This window comes from Sander lucioperca, chromosome 9 (genome assembly GCF_008315115.2).
Source record: "Sander lucioperca isolate FBNREF2018 chromosome 9, SLUC_FBN_1.2, whole genome shotgun sequence".
Lineage (NCBI taxonomy): Eukaryota > Metazoa > Chordata > Actinopteri > Perciformes > Percidae > Sander > Sander lucioperca.
The window spans coordinates 13,209,589-13,231,193 of record NC_050181.1 but is presented as its reverse complement, the minus strand read 5'-3'; the positions used below and the strand labels follow the sequence as shown (position 1 = coordinate 13,231,193).

Sequence of the window (21,605 nt, the reverse complement as noted above, 5' to 3'; positions counted from 1 at the left end):
TGGAAAACTGATCATGTGTGGCCCTGGAACCTATCCTGTGCGGGGTTAGAGGGTTTACTGCGTCTGTGTCATAAGTGACACTGCATCTTTTAACAAGTGATAGTATGAGTGCATGTACAGGATGTCTGTATTTTGAAGTATGTGCATGCAGGCCTGTAGAGATGGGTGTGCATACGTGCGTGCTTGAAGCATGATGCGGTAATATTGTGATAATGAGGTAGGAGACACTGTTCTCATACCATGGACCTGTGGGCCCTTCCTATCTTGGCAATCAATCCTTACTGGACCTCACCAACCTTCATCTTAGGCAAAGCATTTTAATCCTACCACAGGCTTGGGTTTCAGACAGGTCACCACCGAGATATATGACATAGTGACACATGTGTAGATTACATATCCTTGTTTTAATTAGTAGAATTACTGTACATAAGGAAATCTCCCACTCTGCACTTGTCATCTCCGGTTACAAGGGAGAGCTGCGATGTCATACAATCTCCCAGCCTCTAACCTTTCAGCAAACAGTTTAATGGTAATAAACTATTAATAAGTCAATGAATCAAGCTGTTGATTCATCAAACTTGTGTGGTAAAATCACATGTCTAAAGTCTAAAGTGGGAGCATGACTCATCTGTCAGATGCAAATTTGACCTGCAAGAACTGGGGGGCTGCACTCTTGCCAAAAACAATGTGACTCCACGAGCACCTCAGAAACCCCACGCATGGAATCACATATGTGTGTGCACAAATTTCAGCGAATCCTGGCCCCAAATCCTAATTTCCTTGTCTTGTCCTATCAGGGGGCCAACAGGTGGGATAATGAGCTTGAGATGGGGGAGGGTTTGGGGGGGTGGGGTGATTAAAAAGGCTTGAACTCTGAAACATAAACAATTCCACAGATGCCAGGGGCATTCGGGGGGGGACTGGGCTATAATGTGGCGGTGGAGATAGGACAGGAGGGGGATCACTACTTTCTGCTCTGGCCAAAGTAGGGAAACATGATCGAAGGCAGGGGAATGAGCAGACGAGAGAAGGATGGGGACAGAGGAGACAGAGCACAGGGGCAGTGGCTGAGGGGCTGAGCGAAGAGCAGGGGAGGGAGGGTTGTTCAAATGGCTAATGCCATAAAGGGGAGATTTGGAGGGCCAGCATGAGGGCAGACTGTTGACAGGCTGATGGACAGCACTTCTGGTCCTACGCATTAAGGGGGCCACAGGTCTATAGTGACCCCCCATTTCTCTTTTGTTTATTGGCATATAAATCACAGTGTCTCTTTTGACATAGTGTTAGCGCTAAGGAGCAGCACAGAGTGTCATACACAAAAAAGTATTTGCACTCATTGATAACTACTGAAAGCTACAAAACAACAAAAAGTATGCCAGTTGCACCAGTAGGAATGACTTCTGAATCTTGAATACAGCGTAAAGCAGCCTTACTGCACATACTGTTCAATATGTAAGTTCATATTCATTTTACATCTTGGAGGGACTGCTACGTACGTTTTACTCCAGAGATTTAGTTGTGAAATATTGCTTAGATCTGTAGATTGGAGAAAAGTAGAAAATGCCCATCAAAAAAGACTCAAGTGGAGGAAAAAAGAATTTGATTTGATTCCATGCAACAACAAATCAGCTGCCAGTGGCTTATAACTCTGCAGACTGGAACATTAAGAATCTAATAGAATGGAGGCATTTTCTCCAAAATCTGGTTACATTGATGACAGCCTGTAGTTTTGTGATAAACAAAGACCCATTATATAAGTGGAAACTGATGATGACTAAAGGCGGCCGGAGAAAGAGACTGGACTCCAGATTTTCATGAAAAAGGAAAGGAAACATTTAGGCTAACATGAGATTAACATGAAACAGACCCTTGCACTGACACTGAGGTGTGAAAGGAATTTGAGATGAAAGGAAGTCTAATGAAAATTGTTCCACTTTTCTTAACAGGTGTGGCCCCTGGTTTCATTTTTCAGCTTTATCATGAATTGAACATACACAGGGTCACTTATGCATTGTTTCAATTATGAGCCAAAACTACTCTTTGATAAGGCCTAAGCCTTTATCCTCATGCCATTAAAAACAACACAAAAACGCTTCAATCCATTTTGTGGGCTGAAATAAATCAAATAAAAAAAGGAAAATACAAAATAGTCAAGATCAAAAATGTAAAAATATTTGCAAAGGACAAATTCCCTCATTAGTTCCAGTATTACGAGTTTACTAGTGATATACTGCGCTGTGGTTGATTTAAAACCAGACCCATGTCTGTTCAGTTTGGCAGACAATACAGCAGATATCATAATCCATCATGGATCATACAAACAGGACACGGCTGGACAGGGTCAGAACTTTTTTTTTTTGTCTGTCCATTTCTCTCATTTATTGTACCTCCGCCTCTGGAATAGAATGGATGAATGGCTGTAGGTTTAGAGAATAAAGCCTACCATGGGGACTCCTTAATAATGCGCTAGGAGCCACAGAGGCGAGGAGGAAGAAGGGGAAAAAGCAGAGGAGTGTCCAACACAGGGCGTAATGAGGGAAGTGGGTTGACATGAATGAGGGAGTGATGAAGTGAGTTGGTTGTGAGAGATGGGAGATGGTACGCCAACTCCAACCTACTTTGGGCTGAAGTAACAGTGTGAGTCATAACACAGAGACATCTACATCACAATGCTCATCCACTTATGCTTTAAAAGCACACATCCTGATCTCCCACAGGCGTCGGATGGAAGCAGACCTTATATTGGTCAAAATCCACCTTCATTTCCCTTAACAATATCTCCTTAATTTAAACTGAACAAAGGTAGAAGTGTGACAATTCCCAAAAAGGGAAGTAGCCTAGTCTGTTAATTATGTTGGTTAACAGACATTTTATAGATAAAGATTTTGGCTGCCAGCTGCCAGACACCTGTGCACACGCAGATTTATATCTCAAACTTATACACATGCACACACACACACACACACACACGCACGCACACACACACACACACACACACACACACACGCAGAGTCAGACAGGACACAGGAAAAGGCCAGGCAGCAGGAGAGTACAATCCCCATCAGCCAGACAGACAGACTGTGTTCCAAAAAAGCCAAATTCTCTTGGATGGAGAACAAGCCCCGGGAGATGCGATTTTGTCTGATTACGAAGAAACATCCTGGACATCAAGCTTATTGTGCTCATACGATAGTAGTGAGACTGATGAAGCTTAGTCTACATTAAGAGTGTTTGTTGAGGCTAGCTGAAAGGCAGCATCAGAAATAGTGTTTGTAAAGTAGTGTCAGAAAGCCATTCCGTTAGAAAGAAGAGATAGTGTTGACGAGAAATCAAGGGGTATTTACCTCAGTTTCACTTCATGTTAGTATGTCAAATGATGGCGGTGGAGACTTGCGGCAGGCTAATCTACACAGACTTCATATTTGTTTAGGCTTTGGATGTAATATTGGGGAGCATGAATGGTTGGTGAGGAAGACTCAGGCTGCTGGGGAGCAGAATAACAATGGTGAAGAAAAATGAAAGGAGACATTACGGGTGAAGATGGAGAAGAATTTTGTGTTTATGGTTTCATTCTGTTGAGTGCACTCTTGGCAGCTGGTTTATCTTTGAGACATTGGGGGTTCCCTGCAGCGCACATGCCAGCACACAAGCTGTTGGCATGGTGCCCACCTAGACCCAGCATGCTCTTGTTAAGCAACCAATGCTGGCAAAGCATGGACCACAGACAGAGACAGACACCCACCCAGGAAGAAAGAGGGAGAGTTGTCAGAGAGCAGCATCAAGCAGGGTGAGCAGGGTAGAACCCTGTTGATTCAACGTTCTATAAAAGGCAGACCTTGTTACACACACACTTGATAAAATCATATTCAAACACACCTGTGCACACTTTCACTGGAACTTTCCTGAAACCATGAGCCCTCTCTCCATCTCATTTTTCTGTTCTCTCTCTCTCTCTCTCTCTCTCTCTCTCTCTCTCTCTCTCTCTCCTTCTCTAGGCCCAATTCCCTACTCCTCTGTTCTCACATATTCATGTTAAGGTGAGAGGGGCAGATGAAAAGCAGAGGTAATTAGGGAAGCTTTAAGTGTGACTTTATGACTGTGAGAGGCGTTGAGCTTTTCCCCTCTCTCCTCCCTCCTTCCCTTTGTTCTTTCCCCCCTTTCCCCAGCAAGCCTGCAAAACTCTGAGGGATACACATCCTGCCCTTATGTGTCATGTCTACTGACATGAGACTAGAGAGGCGTAGATAAAGCACGCACACACACACACACACACACACACACACTCAAATACACAATATATTTGCTCCCACTATTCGGCCCATAAACACGTTTCCCCTCCACCCTGTATGATTAAATGAGACGTGTAGGGATGGATTCCGGATATCCTCCCTAATTTGAGCATGAGCTCATGGTGCAGCGCAATGTCATCCTGTGTCCAAGCATCAGCCTCTAGAGCAATAACCCTGTCGGTCAAAACATCTGCAGAAAAAAATACATGCAGACATGAAGTAAGAGAAGAAAAGAAAAAATGATGTGAGAGAGGATGGGCTTAAAAGATCACAAGCAAAATGAGTGAGAGAACTTCCAGACAAATGCAGAGAGAGATTGCAATATAGATAGAGGGGTTTGTGTCTGATGATAGAATGAAGATAGGCCACCACAGCCAAGTGATTCATCACTCATATCACTTGCACACAGGCATATAGACATGCAGACACACATGCCCATGCAAACGCACATGAATCATCACTATTTAATAAATAAGACAGTCACCATTACATATGATGTGTTGTGTAAGCCACCCAGGATGATCCTGACACTAAAAGTGAAGACAGAGGAGGAATTTTCATAACAGTTTAATCTGGGGTGGTTTATAACCAATATGGCTTTAGGCTAGATATCATTGTCTGTCTGTCTGTCTGTCTGTCTGTCTGTCTATGCCTCGAGGGGGAATGAGAGACATTGGGGGGGTAGGAGTGCACAGAGCAACATACATGGAGAATACAGTCTACTGTATCCAAGCAGGCAATCAGGGAGGCTGCAAAGTCCCAAGGGGCAGGGAGACAATTACTGTAGGTTGAACTCAGCTACCTGTGAAAGCCTGGGGGGACAAACAGTCACTGGGGGGAGACACACCAACAAGCCATACAGTCAGTGTTTCTTGTCTTTCTTTAACGATTCTCACGTCTCTGAGACTTCTTATTCTGCATTCTAACATTAACAGCTGAAGCCCTCAAGTATCCCTGTGTCTCAGGTTGTGGTTTTGATCACTTTGTCTCTTGCATACAGTCATGCACAGGCTGTCCCGCAGGACAAAGAGATTGGGAGGGGGGTTCTGAAGAGTTCCTGTATAATGAGACAAGGATCCGCTAATTATGTCGCCTCAATAAGGAAAGGCATTGTCCTTGCCATGTCTTTCTCTCTTCTGTCTCTCTCTCGCTCTTTCTCGAATGAACTCCTTGTCCATTCATTCAAGGGCACCTAAAGTTTTAAATGTGATGCACTTTCATTGATGATCGAGAGCTATCTAGGCCAACAGAATACAGCTCTCTTAAAAGCATTTGTCAACTCCTGTGAGGACAACTTGAGCTCTGAGGTGGTCATGGTGACTTGCAAGGGTGGTAAATATTGTACATGCTCGCATGTCTTTGGTACATATGTATGCAAAAACACACGCACACACACACACACACACACACACACACACACACAGACACACAGATGTCATGGCCTTTAGCTGTGGGCCAGGTCCCCCTCATATCGGTAACACTAGTGAAAGTGTCAGCATTTTCTTGACATCTGCTTCCCAGCAGTGTGAGTATAGAGTATACCAAGATACTTACTCTCTTGCTTATCATTCCCACCTGTCACACACACACACACACACACACACACACACACACACACACACACACACAAATTGGATTGCCTGCACAACAATTTGCCAACAAGAGATTGCTGCATATTGGACTAAACAAGTAATTCACATGGGGGCTTGTTGCAAGTAACTAAAAGTAAGGCTCTAACCCAACAAATCTACTGATGAACAAGTAGCATGGGCAAACAGACTTACAACTATTCTAGTGGCCAATCCATCTGTTCACCTTTCTCTCAGCCAATCGGGAGGCCACATAGAGGTGTCCAAACAGTAAGATAACTCCAGATCTGATTGGCTACAACAGGCTGACAGGCCAAAGCCCTTGATGGCAGCTCTAAGCTGGCCCAGCTTAGACTGGGCTCTGTGGTTGACACCTACCCACCATCAGGCACCCAACACTTAACTATGGCATGGATTAGGAGTCTGTCTGTTTGTGTGTTGGGGGTGAGAAAGGAAACCTAGGGGGGCTGGCCCGGTATATTGGGAAAGTTCAATAGTAGGAGGGAAGATGGATAAGAGGATATACTACGGAGGACATAGTTGTTAAGTAAAAATATGTAACATGCCTGCATGATTTAGGGCATGGCAGTCATAGGGTAATATCTAGAGAATCAAAAAAGATTATTGGTTCCGTTTTGTTATTGCAGCATGAAATTTAACCTGTTCTTTTATATTATTACAGATTCAGAAACATTTGCAAAACAAAAAACTGAGCATTTATAAATGTGGTCTGTGTTTATGGGGTCAGACTCATGACATGACAACTCCCACACATGACAAAGCACAGTAGGGCCTTTAGGGCTGTCAAAACAAAGGCAGGCCAATGAAAACACTCAGACACACACACACACACACACACACACACACACACACACACACACACTTGCAGACACACTCCTTACACACACAAACCAATCTTCTTTCTATTGGGCTTGTCTTTTTTGGCTAAACTTTCGCTATCAGCAGGAGTGATTTTGAGTTGAAACAATAAAAGCTACAGTGGATATAGAAAAGACACACACATAGGACTTGTCGTTATAAGATTTACGGTATGACTTGAATGACAGACAGATGAAAAGCTGAAAAGAAAATAGTAGCCACATCAGAATTATCAAATAAACAGATTAACAGCAGATGAGCAGAGCCTGCAGACAACTGACTCAGTGGTAAACTGCATAGAGTGCAATTGGATAGATACAGTACAAACAAAAAGGGGTAGGAGTAGAAAGCTACCCACAAACAATTTTCCACCATCCAGCGTGTGAATAACAGTACCAAGGGGATCAGCCAAAATCATATTCTCATTACTGCATGCGGTATATGAACCACTTGCTACTTCACATTCCACTTGAGGCACTCAGACAGCACTGAGGCTGTCCTTAGAAGGCCTTGTAAATTAAGGGGTAGTGACATCATCATTTTCGGCACCACCATACTCCAGTTTCTATTGTTATTCCATTGTTATTTTCCATCTTGGCCTTTTCTGGGTATGTGGAACACCTGATCTTCATTCTCCAGACAGGCTCGCTCAGACATGAGGTAAGAAGGGAAAGATCTTAATGATGATGAAAAGGACAAATACCAGGAAAACTATTAGAACATGGTTGCTTCTATTCATGTAACCTGCTTGTGAAACAACTGAGGGCCTTATCTCCAGCACTCGATGAACACCTACATAGTAATGTGCTTGAAGGGATTTGGAATTTCAGATCTTAGTGGTGGTTTAGTATGTTAAACATGTGACACTAATATATATCCTGGCCAGATGACACAAGTTAAACAGGACAGTAATCAATTCCAGGACAACAATGTTTGAAAATAATACATTCTCCATAACTGTTCCCTAATCCGTTTTATTCTCTATTGCACCATTTGTTGAAATATAATACGATTTGGACACCAACATCCACATCCATCATAAAACATGACATCGCCAACCTGGCGTTTAAGCAGTCCATTGTCTTAAGAAACTAATTGCATGGTACCAAAATACCTAACACTAAAAACATCCAAAACATGTCTCCCACCCAGTGGGATTGTGTTTTGAGGTTTTGGGGAGGAAAAACTTGGTCTATTTCGGAAACTTTTCGATTTAAATGACACTGCAACCACTACAGGAAAAGGAAGGACAAGCTTGGGCAACTAGAGCACGGCTTGATTCAGTTGGGTGTATTTCAAAACCCTTTGGCAGGCAAAACATAACTGAAAAAAACGTATCTACAGCAGGGCCTTGTTAATCTGGGACTCAGACATCTGAACTGACCAGGCTACCAAAGAGGCATCACAACCAAATAATACACCCAAAAATACACCAAACAAACAAACTAAAATAATTACTGTGCACAAATAGTTTCACTCTCCATAACTACTGTAATTTGTTCAAGGGTTCCAGTAATTGTTTTGCTGTCCTGAGAGCAGGATGACAAAGCAGATCATCTTCCACCAAACACTAAAGTATGAGAAAAAGGCCTCTATACCCTCTTTTTCCCATTTACCCTCAGTGATCCCTCTCCCCAGTTCTGCTACTGCCAAACCCACAGAGAGGGAAGAGGGGGGGGGGGAACCATGCCCATTTTCTGAGTTGCACACTTGCCTGTACGCCAGCTACTGTGACCCTGGGGAACTGAGTAAAGACCTTTTTCACCAAATACTGGACAAACAAATATTCTTTGGAAGCAAGAAAACAAACAAAAAGTTATTTTGTTTTTATTGCTAAAATTGGATTGAAATAAGGGGCATAAGTTCAGTTTCAGGTCAGCATGAAGCTAGGTCAAGTTTTAAAACTAATTTTGAGTTATCAGTCCCATGTAGTGGTCGGTACAGTATGTACCAGAAATCTAATTGATAACTCATCAACCACTCAATTGCAACATATTTTTTCCATCCATCAACAACAACCCAGTGTCTCAGGCCAATCCCATCCAACCGGCCAACAAGCTTGGCCCCTTTGTCCGAACACTTACCCTGGAAGGCATCCGAGTGGCCGGATATGAGGTGCTCGAGCTCATAGCTGTAGGACTGAATGTTGTGGAGTGTTTCTCTTTTTACAGCCAACTGGTAGCTCTCCTCCATCTTCCGGGTGCAGCAGGACGGACCCGGGTGCTTACAAACCAACAGATCCACATCTAGAAAAGTCAAACAGAAATGGACATACGTGTCTTAATTTCCTTCATCAAAATGGGGTTTTTTTTGTCTTTATTTACAACTCAGTAGAAACACATAAAGCATATGCAGGAAATGAAGTGCAGAAAAATTGTAGTATCTCACTTTGGTTGAAAAAAGATAATGTATTTTATCCCGCAAGATAGATATAGGATTCTACACTGTGCATTGCAAAAATGTATGAGCATATCTATAGTGTCCTGAGTATGCACACAGATAGACAGGCCATAACTCCATTGGGAGACAGAGGAGGCACCATGGGAGGGTGAGAAAGTAGACCAAGAATTCACCGACGTTTCCTGCTAAAAATACTGTCTCTGCTAAATATAGAAATATCTTTGGCTCATACAATTGCACTGTCATCAAGACATACATTTGTACATGCATGTATACTGTATGTCCCATGAATGCCCAATGCATTGACTTGCATTTTGCAATGCGAACATGCTAAACATACTGTCTCTCACACATACAGTAATCTGTGTGAAATCACCTCTAGAACTAGACAGTCATTAGCCATAATAGTGCAGTTCAGAACAACCACACAAAAATTGTGACCTAACTGCAAATACTATGATCCAATGAAAAGCTCAATCAGGCACAACTACATCAGCGGAACCAGAGTTCACCCTGTCCTGCCAGTGTCACCTGCTTCTCACCATCGCTACACATATAAACACTGTAATGACATCACTGAGACTGCTCACAATTAGCATGGGCTATTAAAATGGTCCTTTCCCACACATTTCCTTGCACAGGGACATTTCCATAATGCAGAAGTCTGATATGATAACTCATTTTACAGGGGGAAGGGCTGGACGGGGGTGGCTGGAGGCAGGTGTTGTAACTAGAGCCTAAAGCATGGCCTTAGGACAGACCGCAAGACCAGTGCCTCACTGTCCAAATCCCTCCATGAAACACAATAGGGTTGCATTCTCAATCCCTCTTTCCCTTTCTGCTCCCTCTCTCCCATTTGCCTTGCATATCCTAGTGAGGCCTGGGTGTCTCTTAATTACCCAGTGAGGCTCCATTTGTTCCCATCCCAGAGCCAGACGAGTGAAGTCATAACTGGCTGTCCTGCCCCTTACAGCTCATTATCTCCATCTCTGTAGCAGTCCACTCTTTTTATGTTGACACCGTCTCACTGTTGACACTGTTCTTGCAAAGTCCTGGCCTGTGTTTTTTGTGTGTTGAGGGACACCACTCTTTTTCTTGTTTATCTGGACCATCAATGTATAAAGTTTGCATATATATTTTGTTTTGGGCATACATCTGCTACTTCTCAATGTACCTCCTACCAGGCTTAAGAGTGCTCTTTTCAAAATTTGATTGATGGGTGCAATATAAATGAGAAACCCAATATGTTTCAACATACAAACCATGAATATTTACAGGTCTAAACACACATTAAAATGAATGTTTAAATTAATCTATTAATGACATTTCCCAATGAGGAACCTAACAGGTCAATGTAGGAGTAATTAAAAAAGAAGATGGGTATGTCAGTTCTAATTATATGTTTGGTCTAAGTTACGGAGACATAAAGTGAATACTGCTGGCGGTCTACCTCAACCTGGGGTTAAATGTCATCACACAATCTGATTTAGTGACACCAACCTTATAAAATGGATCTCTTTAATATGACCTCACCAACAAGAGAAGCAATCCAAGAATACATTTCCACTACGTCTTACTGGGTACGTGCTACTGTGCAGCACTGATAAGGTAGTGGTTGTCTGGGTAGAATTACATGTAACAACAAACCACACATGCCTTCTTAAGAAGTTATACTGTCCAACAATTCATATCATTTAGATTTCCAACAACTACTTAAAAATAAACAAGGTCTTGTTTGTCAATTACTCAATAAATATCCGTATCTACACACAGGTGGGAACTCATATTTTAAATAAGCTTATTCATGAAACACATTACCTATAACCATCTCAACCTGTTCTCTCAGGATAGTGATTAAGTCTTAATATGAAACTCAAATTCTAAGTGTCAGTTATTAGAGCCCTTGGTACGGCAAAATACTTAATGAATTTGGCTCCTGGAACGCTGTATGCGAAATGCGAAAGGTGTGCCACCCACTTCACGCCAAATATCCGTTGCCTGTTGATAGCATGATCTATTGTTTAAATTCTGTTTTAAGGTTGTCATTTCACCATATTTAGTGTGTGTCCTCTCTCCCCTTCTGTCCCTGACCCTGTTCTCCTCACTGGCTGGCTCTTTCTCTCCTTTGTGTTTGTGCGTTATCTCTGATATGAAACTAATATCCAGGGACTCACAGTGGAATCCAGCCTGGCCTCACCGTCCCTTGCGAGTAGATGCATGGAGTAAGTGATACTCAGAAGGACTTTGGCTGTTAAAGCCACCACAGCAGTCAGGACAGGCTGACTGTGTCACGAAAATACCACGCCACTTTCTGGAATCATTACAAGCCATGTCACTATATGTTTGTAACAGCAAACGTATTGCTGAGCCCGCTCTTTTTAATCTTTGAAAATATTTTACATACAGTATATCCGCAACAGCATTTTAGTAGCTTCTACCTCAAGGGTAAGCTAAAATATGTATTGAGGACTCAGTGCAGCAGTCTTCCAAGGACTCTAAGAGTCATCGAAGACTACAATCTAATAATAAATGAATCTAAAATAAGCTAAGACATATTAATATATGACTGCCTTGTTTTTGAGTAACATGTATTTTTTAAACCATACTCGATTTACATTTTCAGTATAAAGAAAAGTGACCATATAAACCTGTAAAAGGCACTGACTTAAACTGACTCCTTAAACTTTTCTGGGTTTTAGCATTGAAAAAAAGGCATTTGTGTAATAAGGGTTTTAAAGGGATTTTTATGTCAACCTAAAAAACCTAACATATTCAAATTCAAGTATTTGCATTGAGTCTTCTAGTCATGCATATTTGGCAACAGTAACATCTGGACAATTTTCCCCCATAATTCTTTGTAAAACAACTTAAATTCTGTCAGATTGCTTAGGGACAATGACTCAACAACAATTTTCAAGTCCTGCTTCAAATGTTTGATTAGAGTCATTGGAATGGACTTGACTAAGGCTGCGATCAGCATTGTTGTTTCTAAGACATTCCTGCATAGATTTGGCTTTATGTTTGGACCGGTTGTCTTGCTGGGAAAACAAATGAAAATAATTTCAACTTGACTTTCATTTTGCCACTATGCCTTAACTTTATTTTGTACACCGTCCCTCCAATCTCAGCCATGGAAGCCTGTAGCTACTTAAAAAAGGTGTCTTGGTGGCCTCACTCACTCACTTAATGCCCTACTCACACAGAAAACTTGGCATAGTTTTAAAAGTATTTATTTTCTAGGTTGACCTCCCTGTTGTGATGGTGAGCAGGGGAAAGAGGACCCAAACGCAGGGAGAGGCAGGCAGGCAGGCAGGAGATGGTTTGAGCTTGAGGATTTATTTAAAAACCACAAAAATCAACCAATGGAGTCCTGGGAGTAACGGCAGGCAAAAAAAACTATTCCAAAAAATGAAGACAAAAGGCATACATAAAGCAAGGGAGTAAAAAACCAGGAACAAACAAAAACAGACAAGAGCTGACACAAACTAACCAGACAAGAACATGAACACACACAGGCTGGCAGGGTACGGACACAAACAAAATAATCTGACAAGAGACAAGGGAAACACAAGGGCTAAATACACTGGGTAATGCGGTAACGAGGGCCAGGTGACACAGCAGGTGAGACACATTAGGAGAGACAGGGTAATCAACAAAGGCGGGAAAACACAGGAAGTAAAACTAGACAAGACAGAAAACCAGACTATCAAAGTAAAACAGGAAACAGAAATACACAATACACAGAACACAGTCAAAACAGGGTAAACAGAAACCCACACAATGAACAGGGAAATAAGTAAACAGAAATATACACAACAGAAATATACAAAACAGGATACATACAGAAATCTACAAACAAGACAAGAGAAATGGAACAAAATAAAAGGCAAAACACCTGTACCATGTAAATGTTTTTGTATGCATCACATAACTAGTACTTTTCAACAACCTTGTTGTGGAGTTTGTCTCCATGCTGTAGTTTTCGCCATGAAATAAACTATAAAATAAAATGTTGGACCTTCCAGATAGTGGTGCATTTAACTCCACACACCACAGCGTGATTACTCATCGGTGATCTCTTTTAAACTATTACGCCCTTCTAAGGGCAGCCGGCTGTGCCAGTGATGATAAAGTAAATATACGATGTGATACTGTAAATACTTAAGCAATAACTATTTTTGTGAGATTATGCACTGGAAGACAGCTAACTGAGCTCTGAGGACGTCACACAACCTGTGCCCACACTGTAGATGCACTGGTTAAATAACTGTGTTTTTTTTAAATGTTGAAAACTGGTGAGAACAGATACATTGCACTGACAGAGATATAACATAAGTATGCAGAATATGACACTTTTGTAGCAGCATTTGCTACTGTGATTTTCTTTTACAAATTTCAGAAAAATCATCTGATTTCAAATAAAAACTCTAGGCTTAATATAGACTCCAATAGCTCTACAGGTCCTTTGTAATTAGTGCCCAATGTGCACGCTACTCATTCTGCCTGGCTAAACCTTAACATACTCTGCTCTCCAGACTGGATGTCAACTCTGAATCCTAATTCCCTTAATCGTCCTCATGTGACAAATACCTCTGGAGTAATTTGCCGTATTAAAGCCATGGCTCAGGGGTCTTCACTTGTTAGTCACAATCCCTTCAGCAACACCTCAGTGCTCTTCATTGCACAAGTCAGAACTCCTGAGTGGAGAAACTCTACCACTGTATACTTGCCCTGCTAATTCATATGCCAATCTCAATACATGTATGAAGACACAGATACAGTAGCAAAGCTGAATACAGTAATATTGCTGAGAAGATGGTTAAATGATAACCACCCTTTTCAAACACACGTTCATAAACTCCTGCACTCATAAAATGATTTATATGCAGCTCACTCAATATGGTATGGAAATGTTGTTATGATATGGAACGCATTGATGACCGGGAGGGTTGTGGTTTCCTGATGCTGCTGTTTTGATATTTTTCGGAGAACAAGAATAACTTTGTTAGAAAGTAGGCAATTAATGAAGTTATGAAGCTGCCTTAGGAAGCCAGTTCCCTTTGAAGTACCCAGATCTACTGAACAGGCAGGATATTTACTCAATACAGATTTGCTGTTTTGGATGGAGCATGTTGAATGAAAACACATCTCAAAGGGTCTCTGCAGCGTACCTGCATTTTTCAAAAACCTTGAAACTCAACTGGAATGTTTAGATTTCCCAGCCCCCGAGCTGGAACTGCCTACAGTGATTGGTACACGGTCCAAAGCCATGCCACAGGCCAGAGGTTGGTCAGACAGAGCTCAAAGAGAGAAGTGGAAGGCTGGTGGGCAGATAGATGCAGAACTGATGAAGCAGCATCAGACTGGCAGAGTAATCATGTTAACATTTAAAATAATTTGTTGAACACCAGCTCTACTCTCATGCACTATTTATATAGAGCGCAGGAAGGACAATATTTTCTAAATGGCTATATTATTGGAGTGGTAGATGATATAGGCCTACTCAATAAAACTGCATCAGTCTCTATCACAGTAGCAAGCCAGGAGGATAAGGTAGCACGCAATCAACTGAAACGCAAGATAGACTTTGGCTGAAATCCAATAAGAGATGTTGTGTAGAGACCGACTCAGACGGAGTAATCAGCTTCAGACTGGGGCAACACTGGTTAGGCTGGAGTGTTTGGGGTGGGCTGGAGAAAAAGCATCTGAGGTGCTTGTCAGTTCAATAATCTGTACTACCTTTTTACTCAAAGACATTGTCAGAGATGGGGTTACCACTAATGTTTTCTAATGGCTTTAGTTTTACAAAATACAATGTCCTTATGTGTATTTTATATAACACTGAAGTAGGTAGTTGAGAGATGGCCAGCAAAATAAAACACAGATGCCTTAAGGATTTTAAGTGTGTATGGAGTACAGTAGGTGTGCACCATGTGTATGCTCTGTCAGTGTGAAGAGATAAAAAGAGAATCAAAAATAACTACAGCCAATCAAAGAGCAAGTTGAGCTTTGAGAGCTTGCCAAGGCTTTTGACGCTGTAACTGGTTAAGGATGTGGTGAGATGTGATTACGCATTGTGTTCCCATTCCCTTGCTATAAACACATGACCCTGCTTGCCTTGTATTTAATATATAAGACACTTCTCCTTTTTTACTCTAAAATAGCTGTTAATGACTCAGTAAATCAGAGAATGGCAGTATAGTAATACGTTGAACAAAGTGTGCTGTGTGTGGTATGTACACAATCAGATAAGCCCTGCTCAATCACATAGTTTTAACTGAGCTGGAAAATAGGTTGATCATATCTGAGCTGTAGAATTTGTGTCTGTGAACAGCACTGCTAGCTGTCTGCTTTCCAAATGATCTATCTCCAAAGGGCTATATCAGCACCCTGTGGTAATCTCAATATGGAGCATTTGGCTGTGTATCACAGCACCAAAGTGGTCATAACTCTTGAAAATAATCACAGGATAAGCAACTTCATGTCACTGATTATCTAAGTTCCCTTGATGCTGAATCTGGCATGGAGATAAAATCGCTCTTTATAAAATGTGGCCCAGGAAACAAACATATATTGCCTGGAAAGCAAATAGTTTGGTCTGAAATAATTCAATTAAAAGGACATACAGTAATTAATGGTCACTCAATAACACAGCTTCGGCACACAAATGCAATTAAGTTTTTTTTAACTATAAATTATGAGTGCCCAGAATAAATAACAGGAATAGTAGGAATCAATTCAAGCAAGAATTTTACTTAGTAGTGTGAATTATATTTACATTCAGCTATTGCTACATTCCAGTATTTACCTACTTGCTTAAGTAAAGAACCCGTACTTCTTCCACCACTGCTTGCCAACATGTTATATTGCTCTTGATTATCATAAGGCACTATCACTACATACTGCACTTCATCTTTTCGTTGGATACAAGAATTAAAAACAAAGATATATTGCATAAAGGATCTGTACCGTAAAAAAGTGCAATTCATTTTATAAAGGATCATATCCAATTGGCCACCTCTAAAGTTCCTTGCTGCCACACTCCTGGCGCTTAGTGAGAATTCAGTTCACCACACATGAATGAATTGCAGCACTGTATCCTAAAAGAAACACTGGACTGTGAAAAGTGCTGAAGTTTTGCCACTTCAAATTTCAACAGTTGCTTTTATTGGCATTTGATCTGAGAACTGAAGCAGAGTAGCATAATTGTGTACACACACACACATATACACCAAATCTCCCACTCCAACACCCCCATCCATTGGTCAGCGCTTTGAAGACAAGATTTCGCCTGACCCAAAACAACCTCTCTAGGACAAGTACAAATAAAAAGCAAAATAACATAGAAGCCCAACATGCACTGGTAAAGCTACAGCAATGTTTGATTAGCTGTAAAGGGAAGGGACAGCAGAGATGTGGTGGAGTGTAAATGCACAAAAATGCAGTTTACCACACCTTTTAAACAAACACAAATATTTATATCAATTAATAGTCCAGTCCAGAGAGCCGCAGTTTGTATCTGGATTATATCAGCCCCATTTTCCAAAAAAAGTTAGAACTATAGATAGTGTGTGTCTCATAAATAAAATATAGAGATGGGAAAAGCAAAGTCATTAAAAGGAAAGTGTATTGCATACCCTTCACACCATACTGTGTGTATGCTGCTGTTTGCTTAATGTCAGGTAAAATGCCCATCAACAGCTGTTATGCAGGCTGAGATACTCTTATGTAGCTTCTGCCAATGCACTACAGACTGTAAAAGCTTGTCACGCAAGCCTTGCTCCAGACTGCTGACATCCTCAGAAGACCGAGGTCCTTCCGTTGTCTTTAGGACCTAACCCCTAAACTACTGCTTGCAATGAAATTGACATCCTCTGTTGCTAGTAGTGACACCCTGCTAAACAAACATATCGAGTGGTTTGGATGCACCTCTAGGTATGTGTCCCACTCAGCTATCTATTGCTCTTCTCCCTGTTACAGCTTGCAGACTCAGACTGGGTGCTACTTAAGCTGCCACCAACCGGCATTGCTGCAAGAATTCTGGTCTGTAGTCATCTATAGATAGCTGTACATCATCATCTACTGGTATTCTGAGTATTTGCCAGGAAAATGCACTTAAATCTTAAGACATCCCAGGACTAAAAGACTCACAATTAATGAAAAGAGATTTATAGCAAATATTAGAAGATTTAAAAAACTAGAGTAAAAACATAATGATAATAATGCACACTGAATAGCCCGGTTTCTTGTGTTCAAATATAGGACTATTGAAATGGCCCCACATAGAAGAAACATGATATAATTAGTTTAAAGCAGCCATATTATGCTCATTTTCAGGTTCATAATTGTATTTTAAGGTTGTACCAGAATAGGTTTACATGGTTTAATTTTCAAAAAACACCATATTTGTGTTGTACTGCAGTGCTCTAACTCACTGCTGCAGATCCTCTTTTCACCTGGTCTCTGTTTTAGCTACAGAGTGAGACCTCTTTTCTTCTTCTTCTTCTGTACTATCTTTGATTGCACTGCACATGCCCAGTAGCTCAGATGTAGATCATGTCAGCTAGCTAGCTCCATAGACGGTAAAAGAAAGGCTGTTTCTACAACTTTGGTCAGCTACAAGGCAGGATTAGCTGGGAGACTTCTAAATGAGGGCGCACATGTAAGTAGTTCTTTTGTAGATTATGGTGAACTTGTGTGTGTTGTAGCAGTGCTTTGCTATTGAGAACGAGGTAGCATGCTAGCGTTAGCCATAGCGTTAGCATGCTAACGCTACGAGCTAATGGTTGCGGTTAGCCTGCTCGTTTCGGCTTGTGACGTCACAAGCCGTGCCGATTTTGAACAGCTCACCCAGAGACTGAAGGCAGGACACATTCAGAAACTGTATCTCACTCTAAACAGCATGGGTGGATTTTTTTCAAAGTTTGTATGTGTGTGGAAGCACCAGAGACACAACATAACACCCCAAATCCCAGAAAAAGTGATTTTTTCATAATATGGGCACTTTAAAGTGATGCTTGCAGAACAACTTTCAAGCTAACCTAGCATAGTTGAACCAAAGCCCAAACCCGCATAAAATGCAAGTTTCCTCCAAAACATATTTGGAACCAATGTTTATTCTCATGAAATAACTTTTCCTCTGTGTGCAGGAGGAAAGCACATACCACAAAACCTTCAAGGCATTTGAAGCTGCTTTCAAGCAGCGCTCTGACAAAAGACAAAAAAAAATTGGGAACCATGTCAGCAGAGGTGCCAAAATACTCTATAGGCCAGTTGTGGGAGTCTGGACAGTATATTTTCGTAAACTGCGCCTCCTGAGGTCAAGGGCCTATGCCACCCCAAGTATCTAAAGACACGTGGTCTCAATCTGAAAATTGCAAATCATTCAGCCCCTCTATGGTCACAATATTGTAGCCTCTTTCTCCACAGAGATTAAACCATACGAGACCTCTGCAACACACTATAATTGTTCTAGCTCAAAACCCCTGTCTCAGCAGCTTGTGAATGTGCTGGGCAACTCTCTGCACAAGGACATTTTTAAATGATTGTTTAATCTAAATCAAACAGCCTGTTTGTATGCTAATCAGCTGGGTTGCCAGTGAAGCTGCAGATTGTGGAGACACATTACATAGGGCCTATAGTGACTTCAACATGTACTATTACCAATATCAAACCAATATACAGATACAGAATTGTTTGAGATGTTCAGAATGTGCAACAATGGACCAATATGATGCCTGGAATTGAATAAAAATGGACTGACAAATATATTAAGACACACTTCAGTTACTTTAAGATCATTTCAGATCATTCCAAAGACTTTTTAGAATACAAACACAGCATGAACAATAGCATTCCCAATACACAACATCAGGCAGATGTTATGGTCAAACCCTTTAAAAAGGTCTCCTCAACTAACATGACTAATATGAGGAGAACGATATGACAAAAGTGAAGGCAAAAAGAAATATCTGTTCCGTATTTCAGCCTTTCAGATCTCCTGCTGCTGTCACTTGAGAGGGCTTACTTCACTCAGAGTGTGTGTGTGTGTGTGTGTACCGGACCCACGTGTGCTTTTGACAGAAGCACAGAATAGTTAGAAGCATAAATTAAAGGTTTTTTTCTTTTTTAAATAGAGGTAGTCATAACTATTTAACACCTTTACACATGGAAGCCTATTTGCTGAAATCGAGTAGTTTAAGCTAAATGTGTGACCAACTCTATGATGTTTGCAGTGCGCTTTAGCCAAAGTGCTCTACGAGGTGCCAAACCCACTGGCTCACCTGTGCCAGGTGTCTCCGGTACGCGATGCAGCGGCCCGACCTGCCGCAGCTGGAAAGCGGTCCTCACTTCATGACAGCTGTATGCGTCCGTGTCGATCACATTCGCCGCAAATATGACCGCTGACAAAATCCAAAAGGATCCGCAAGAGTTTACGCGTGGGCATATTCCTCGGGACATTGCCGCATCTCACACCAGGTATCCTTGTGGATAGCCTTCTGTAGCCTGGCTGCAAACTGTGTGACAGTGATGAAAATAGACGGCACTCAAGTAGGCTACAACGAAGCGACGATGAGTTTAAACATCTGACAAACGCGTCCGTCTGATTTTCACATTATTGGTTGGGATGAGTGGGAGCGCGTCACACAGCAGAGGTTTGGGGTCTTCTCTTGGGCAGAGGGAGAGTGGTGTGGGCTGAAGCCAGTCTGTCCCGCGCTCAACACTTTGCAGTGGTCGGCTGACTGCATGCCTGCTTCCTAAGCTTCGCGCACACTCCCCTCCCTTTCTGTTTACTTCAGCTAAGTGCCCCAAGTAAAACCCTCACTATAATATCCCTATAGGGACTTGCAGTATAAGTATAGTCTTATAACATTTTAAATCCTTAAAACTAAACAATTGCCCGTGGTATTATTAAAAAAAGAAGAAAACAAATGGTCCTTATATATTTTACCCACAGCATTTGCATCATAATTGAACATTTTGCTGCGACTTTTTGTGTCCCTTCGTAGCAACTGTTATAAGTGAATATAAAACAAATTAAATAAAAAAAAAAAAAAGTCAGGGACCATAATAAACATGTTGAGAGGCCACTAAGTTGCTATATGGTTGTCCCTCTTTTTTATTAATACAATAATGAGTAAATGGATTGTAGGTCAATATATTTTGTTCTCTTTAAGACAGAAAATTGAATATGTGTATGGGGTAAAACAGGACAGATTTTGTTTAGTTTTCAGAGTATGGTGATGTTGAGTTGCAACAATTCTGTGCTCAATGTTGCTGAAGCTGTATTGCAATACTTGGTATTTGATTCATATTAATGCCATCTACTGGCGAAAATGTTTAATAAAAAAAGGTACTTTTTTTCCAGACTGATTTGATTGTCACAGTATTACCCATCCGGTACACTCCTTGTAAGCTTTGCAGCCTTTGATGGCAAGTGTTATATATACCGTCTGTTTATGGTGTATCACACAAGAAGTCTTGGAGAGTTATACTAATCAAAAGAAAAGATCAACAATTATAATGTTGTGTTTTTCAGATTTGGTGATCAATAATTTTGATTAATTTAAGATTTAAATTGTAGGCAACAAACCCAGAGGAAGGGCATGCCCCTTGTGAGACTTCACACCTGCAGATTATGAGATGATAGCAGACATTATACCAACTATGTTAACCAGACACATCATTATAAAAATGGAATTGGCCTACACTGCAAAATGTTTTTTAAACAAATGACAGTTTAAGTGTTTTGCTTTTATTTAAAAAGTGTCTCCACATTTCCAAATGTCACTTTACAGTACAGTTCCTTCTACACATTTTATTTTAAATACTACCCTCTCCTGGACAGACACGGTACTACATCAGTGGTCAGCTGTCAAATGTTATATGATAGACCTTTTTCACAGCAGACATTTTGACATGTCTCAGTAGGAAAAGCACAGTGTATTTAATAACATTAATGATTGCTGATTTCCACTTAGAGGAGGTCCTGGTACTGTACATGTTGGCTCATTGGAATAGCTTACTGGGACAGAACGGAGAACTGAGCGATTATTAAAGGTCCAATGTGTAGGAATTTCTCCCATCTAGCGTTGAGATCATATATCACAATCAACTCTCTCGCACCACGCAGTTACATAGAGAGTAAAAGAAATGAACCAATAGATCCCGTTGCTCTGGACGGAGACCAGTGAAGTCTATTAGAAGCACTTTTCTGGTGATAGCTGAGCTGCTGCGCAGCCTCCAACTGAGCTTGACGAAGTAGATGTGACGTGAGCAACCTGTCTGAAAGTTGGAAGTCTTCTGGTAGCTGTGCCAAGAGAAATCTCAATCATTCCGAATCTTGCAGAGACAGAGAGCATAGGTATATGTAAGGAAATAACATAGGCACAGGCTAATTATTGCTAACTGAAATGCTAGTTAACATTAGTAGCCTAATTAAACAGCT

The 21,605-nt window shown here is 41.2% G+C and overlaps 1 protein-coding gene across 3 annotated transcripts in view; it reads right to left on the bottom strand.

Moving 5' to 3' along the window:
* Positions 1-21,605, bottom strand: part of gpc5c (glypican 5c) — a 126,971-nt gene that overhangs the window by 94,726 nt on the left and 10,640 nt on the right. For 2 of the 3 annotated variants that reach the window (XM_031281125.2, XM_031281126.2), the window contains exons 1-2: positions 19,441-19,925; positions 8,842-9,003 (exon numbers count right to left, since the gene is read on the bottom strand). In XM_031281125.2, coding sequence (XP_031136985.1) covers positions 8,842-9,003; positions 19,441-19,618 — 340 coding nt within the window. In that variant the 5' untranslated portion in view covers positions 19,619-19,925. Of the gene's footprint in view, positions 1-8,841; positions 9,004-19,440; positions 19,926-21,605 lie in introns of those variants that run through there. The other variant, XM_031281127.2, reaches the window with a different exon arrangement.